We start from the raw sequence: 6,000 nt of genomic DNA on the forward strand, positions 1-6,000 counted from the left end.
GGACTTTTTATTAAATAGTTTGTCGGGTAGGATCATCAGATCTTGTAATGTAGAAATTGAAACAAACCAAGGGTGTAGTACAGGCACACTTTTTAAGCCCCCTGTGCTTTCTCATAGATATTTTATAAAAAGCTCATTATTTATATCTAAAGAGATCCAAAATACAAGCAAAAAAACAGACAAAATAATTCCTACAACAAAAATTCAAAGGGACTTCTCAAGTTCACTTGTAGACCCCCAAAACTTATGAGAAAAACAAAAAGGCAAGGTGTGGAGAACTTCAAAAATGCATATGTTTTCCCCTGGATATGCTGATGTGAAACGCATTTATCATATCTTTATAATTAGATAATATTCATATATTGTAATTATAGATACAATTTAAAAATAAGAAAAATACCACTTAATATTTTTATATTCCCCCGAAACTAGCTAGAATGTTTGCAGAGATAAATGATAATCTTCCTAACCAGCTTGATTTCATAGCCTAACTACATATTATTAAGCCACAATAAACATTTACTAAGAGGAGACACACAAATTAGAAGAGAAGTTACAAAGCAAAAGAAAGGCACTGTTAATTACAGATGAACCTATTCTTTTTTACTAAGATTTTACTCAACAACTATATTCTTATAGCACATCATCAGCTAATATGCAGATGTAAAACAACCAATAAATTGCTTAATTTAATTTGATTGAAAGGGATATTAAATAGAACACTTTTGAGAATCATTTCTCCCAAACCATTTACCTAAAAGTATATTTGATAGCCTCTGAATGGATTGGGTTTAGGAGCACAAGCAGAAAATCGGGGGTAGGACAGAAAAATGTGTCCTGAATTTTAATACTATGTCACTCTACATGGGTGAATCTTAACATGGCATTTTGAAAATGACTGTATTTGCTACAATAACCCATATGTTACAGTTTCTCAGGCTTAACATTGCATGCAATAGCAATAGTTCATTCAGAATCATCCAGACAGAGGCCTTCAGAATGAACCCATTTGGAATGGCATGCAGGTACGACATGAAATTATATAGCTCATTTAAACCTCTTTTTGTTTGTAATAATACCAAGAAAGCATGTTCACTCAGCCTTTGAATCAAAACTAGCATTTTAAAAGAGAATAATGCTAAGATATAGACTTGTTCATATATGTGGTATTTTAGGAAGCTAACATCTTGTATTAATTTGTGCTATAATTCAAACAGATTATATATATATATATATATATATATATATATATATATATATATATATATACATATATATATAAGGTTATGCTAGAGTAGTCTCCATAATAGATTTTAGAATGTCTAGATGAAAACTGGGGTTGGGGAGAATACATAGAAAGAGCAGTGGTTATATAAGCACAACCAACCTTAGAATTTAATAGCAATATAAATTGGCCTTTCTGCATATTTTTATTGATACATTATAATTATACATAATAGTGGGATTCATTGTTATAAATTCATGCACAAAACATAAAAATATAATTTGTTTAGTCTCATTCCTCAGTATCTCTATTTTTCTTTTTCTTTTTCTTTTTTTCTTTGGTCAATGGTATCCCCCAACAAAATCTAAAAAGTATTTGTTCCATGTTCATTATTTTCCTGAATGACCTGACAAATTAATCTTCTGTTTCTGTTTTAAAAGAACATAATTCAACACTGCCTAAATGTTAATATTTTAAGATCCAAGGGAAAAATCCCTACAAAATCAGACTTCAAATGCAAATAGAAAATATTGCTCAACACTCTACAATAGAATTCTTCAAAAAGGATCAGACAAGCTCAAACAGTGTCCTCTGACAGATGCATAAAAAGTCATGTGGGCATCTCAGTTTGTTTAAACACACACACACACACACACACACACACACAGAGAGAGAAACACAAACACACATACTAGGTGGACAGAAAAATTTTAAAGAAACAAAAACATCTATTTGTGTATTCTCAATAAAACAGAACCTTTTTTTACTTTTATTTTATTTATTATTATGTGGTGCCAAGGATCGAACCCAGGTCCTCGAACGTGCTAGGCGAGCGCTCTACCACTGAACCACAACCCCAGCCCCAATAAAACAGAACCTTAAAGAAAAAGAAAAAAAAATCACAGCCCCTCCTCCTAATACTAATTGTTTGGAAAAGTATCTTATAATATGAGCAAGAAATAAATAACCTTTAAAGTGAAAAAAGACACCAAGTTAACAAACATTCCATTTCCTCCTACTGGACAAGCTAAGGCAGCCCAATTTGTGACTCAGATTTTTATGTTCTGGAGGAATTTCGGTCTTATCTCCACCAAGCAGATTAGGTGATCATCTTTCAAAGTTACGGTATATTTCTAAAAGACATACAAGTACATTTTGTCACAATCCAAAAATCTACCCACTTCAGCATTCTGATAAAACTTGTTGGCAGCACTGTAATTTGATTTCTTTTTTTATCAAATGGATACATTGAACGTCAAGTGCATTGTGACATTTAGTTGATAGTACAGACACTCCATGCTTGACAGAATGCTTTCATTTAGTGCTTTTACCTGGTTGTAAATTATTGGTACTGCTACATGCTACTTTTAAGATATGATTTACTAAAGAGAGAAGCAGAAGCATTTCTACAGCAGGGGTGCCTTTTGAGTGGGTAAACATAAGGTCACCTGTCAGAAAGTGTGCTGGAAAATGAATGCACAAATCTAATAAGGAAGTGGTTTAAAAGGGATAAATTCCCTGAGTCATTAAACAGGATGTAAACCAAAGACAGGTTGTGCCACCTAGAGAAAAACTGGAAATTGTACATTTGTTCTTATGTAGTAAGCATTATTTCAAAAGCCCAAAACTATTGGCGTGCTCAGTAACCAAGCCAGTGTCCATACCAGCTCATCAAGCTGCCAGGATTAGGTTTCCTTGAAAACTCTGCCTTTACACACCAGATTGGTTCCCCACTTTCCTCACCCACCCACCCATCCCTGCAGCACCATTTAACCTCCAGCACCAACTGTTTGCCACAACCCATGCAGAACCTACATCCTGAAAATCCCGTCAATTCTAAAACATTTTCCTCAAACTCAGGACAGCCTGAGGTAGAAGGAGCAGGGGACTAAACCTGATGAACCTTGACAGTCAGGGTCCCTCTGGAAGCTAGCAGAGACACCACACACACACACACACACACACCCTAGCCCCAGGAGGCCTGTATAGGAAATTCTGGTGCACACAGTACATCATATCCAGGTTACCAAGCTGAACTTCTGGCCAACCTATGCACGATCCAAACACCATAAAATGACCTCAACAGAACCCAGCGTTCAATGTGCAAAAGGCCCTCAACTTTCCTCTCCACAAGTCACTTAATAGCATCGTGCCCAGTACACTTATCAGGCTGAAGCACAAAAGGTCTGTAAGCCACCTGGCACAGAGAGCCGCCTTTTATAAAGAAAATAGACAGTAATTATGAAAAGCCCGCAGTCCTGCGGTATTAACTTGACAGCGGGGACTGCGCTGAGGCATAACTCATCTCCCCAGCAGTCATTCCAGCCCCAGACCCTCAGCCAGGGAACAGTCTTCTCCTACTTCCCCTCCCCCTCCAGAAACCTTTTGTAGCGCCCCCTTCACTCCCCCATACTCTGCCCCCTCCTCCTCCTTTACGAATGCCCAGCAACTTTGCGCTTGGCAACACCATCGTAGCCCCGCCAGAGGCTGGGACACCATGAAGGCGTCCGCAAGAGGAGGAGGAAAGTTTGAAAAGTCACTTAAAGCAGTGCAATATTCCCCCCACCCCACCATCATCCCCAGCACCCACCCCACAGACAGCCGCTCGGGGCTCCACGTGCAAGCCGGCCCTGGAGAAACAGGAGTTTCCCCCACATCCTCGCCAGAAAATCTTTCCCTAAGTAAAAAGTTCCCTCTGCAGCACCATTCCTTTCCCCCTCTCCCGCCACCCCCCACCCCCCGAAAAACCTCTCAGAGTTCGCAAGACGCCACCTGGCTTCGCCCGCGGCCCCAGAGGGCGCGGCGCCCCTCCCCGATCGGCCGTGGACCGGTCTGGAGTAGCCGGGGGACAGGAAGGCACTGGGGGCGGCCCCTGACCGGGACCCCCAGCCTAGCCTTCCCCGGCCCGGTCGCCTCACTCACCTCTCTCCTGCTCTTCCGCCTGCAAGCAGATGGGGATATTCTTCTTCCAGCCCGGCATGGTGTCTGCTCCCTGCGCTCGCGATCGGGCTCGTTCTCTCTCTCGCTCTTTCTCTGGAGCTGGCCGCGTCTCCTCGCTGGCCCTCTCGGGCCGGCCGCTGCGAGAGGGGGCTGTTCAGCGGGGCTGGGGCGCCAAGGCGGCTCCCAGGCACATCGAGGCGGCGCCGCGCGCCCAGCGCTCGCCTCAAACTCGCCGGGGCTAGAGGTGGCGGTGGCGGTGGCGGCCGGGCTGGGCCGCGCCGGGCAGGGTTGGGGGGCTGCAGCAGCGGCTGCCGCGGTGTGGCCGGGAGGCCGGGCCGGGCCGGGGGCGGGGGGCCGGTGCAGGCCGTGAGCTGGGGACTGCGGAACCCCCGAGAGGTGGGCGCCGGCAGCAGGAGAGAGCTGGCGCCGCCGCCTCTTTCCCCTCCTCCTCTTCTTCTTCCCCTTCCTAGTCTCTCAGCAGCCAGCAGGTGGGACTCGGAGCCGCCGATGCCGCACAAAGCTCCGCCGGCGGCAGGACTGAGGCTGCGGGCTCCCCCGGCGCCTCTCGGCGGAGCCTCCCCCGGGACGCGCGCGAGGCTGAGCGGGCACGGAGGGGGCGCGCGCGCTCACACCCTCCGCGCCCGGGGCGGCCGGCCTGCGGGGCGCGCCCGGCCCGCCAGGTACGGAGCCTGGCACCCAGCCGCGGGTGCGGAGCCCAAGCCGCCCCACCGCGGCCGCCACTCCCTCCCGACCTCGGCCTCCCTCCCAAACCCTACTGGCAGCTCCACCGGCTTAAGCGACGACCTCGATGAAGTAGGGGGCAGTGTCCTTCCCTCTAGTCCCTCCTCCTCGCCGCTCTACCCCCGCCCTGGCTGTCGCCCCCTCCCCCAAGTTGAGACTTGCAGCTACGGAATCGCTAACTTCACCCTCAACTGAGGGAAATAGCAACTTTCGGGATGGTCAGCGCTTGTCCAGGAACACATTTTCTGGCGAGGTGGGGACGGCGTGAGCGGAGAGCCTCTTTTGTTTAAATGTTGCAAGGAGACCTTGGCTTAGTGAATATTTAATAACTGTCTTCTAGTATAAAAAGGATTTTTCGATCAGGTTTTATGATTAGTTTCTTCCTCTTGTCACAGGCTCATAGAAAATCAGTGGAAAATGAATAAAGGGTGTGGGGAGGAGAGCTTTGAAATAAACCCTGGAAGATTCTGCCCAGACATGGGGGCTCTTGCTTGTGATTTCAGTAATGCTAGAAGGGGAATACTAGGCAATTGTCTGCCCTGCAGGAGTATCACATCCATCGCCTCAAGGCTGGGGTTGGCTATTTAATACTTGTGTCTTCCCCTCCTATCTGAAAATTTTTGAGCCCCTGAGGCTATAACTACCGGTTTGTGGTTGTTGGGGACCAACCATTGGACAGTTATGACTCTGTCCTGCAGCCTATTTTAGCCTCTGAAGAGAATGCACTTTGCTATTCCAAACTGAGAACAATGGCTCATGCCAGCCTTCTCTCTCTCTTCTCTTGGAAATATAATAAAATTTCCAAAGAAATATAACAACTATAAAAGACTAAGAAATAGAATCTCTTTCCTGTGCCATCCTGTAAGCAGTCTTACTAAGCAGGGATGTTTGCACCTGCTGTGTGCCCCTTGCCTGGGTGGTCATCTGTCATTACAGAACTGTGCAGCTGTCTAGCTGCCAAAGACAAGTGGCTATGTCTCTTAAGAAGAGACTCAGGTCTAGAAACTGCAAGAGAAGAAAAACTTAAGAGTTCAAAGAAGGGCAGAATCACACCATCCCAAGGGGTTATCAGTAGAAATCCTGTCTGAGCTGCT

The 6,000-nt window shown here is 45.6% G+C and overlaps 1 protein-coding gene across 2 annotated transcripts in view; it reads right to left on the bottom strand.

Annotated features, from left to right (window-relative positions):
- Positions 1-4,892, bottom strand: part of Grip1 (glutamate receptor interacting protein 1) — a 645,398-nt gene extending 640,506 nt beyond the window's left edge. The window contains exon 1 of one of the 2 annotated variants that reach the window (XM_058574656.1): positions 4,148-4,892. In XM_058574656.1, the coding sequence (XP_058430639.1) occupies positions 4,148-4,205 (58 nt within the window). In that variant the 5' untranslated portion in view covers positions 4,206-4,892. The remainder of the gene's footprint in view (positions 1-4,147) is intronic. The other variant, XM_046430647.2, reaches the window with a different exon arrangement.
- Positions 4,893-6,000: the final 1,108 nt, after the last annotated feature.

Source organism: Marmota monax, unplaced genomic scaffold, assembly GCF_021218885.2.
Source record: "Marmota monax isolate L192 unplaced genomic scaffold, Marmota_monax_Labrador192_F-V1.1 WCK01_AAM20220418_F8-fsc00056, whole genome shotgun sequence".
Classification (NCBI taxonomy): Eukaryota; Metazoa; Chordata; class Mammalia; order Rodentia; family Sciuridae; genus Marmota; species Marmota monax.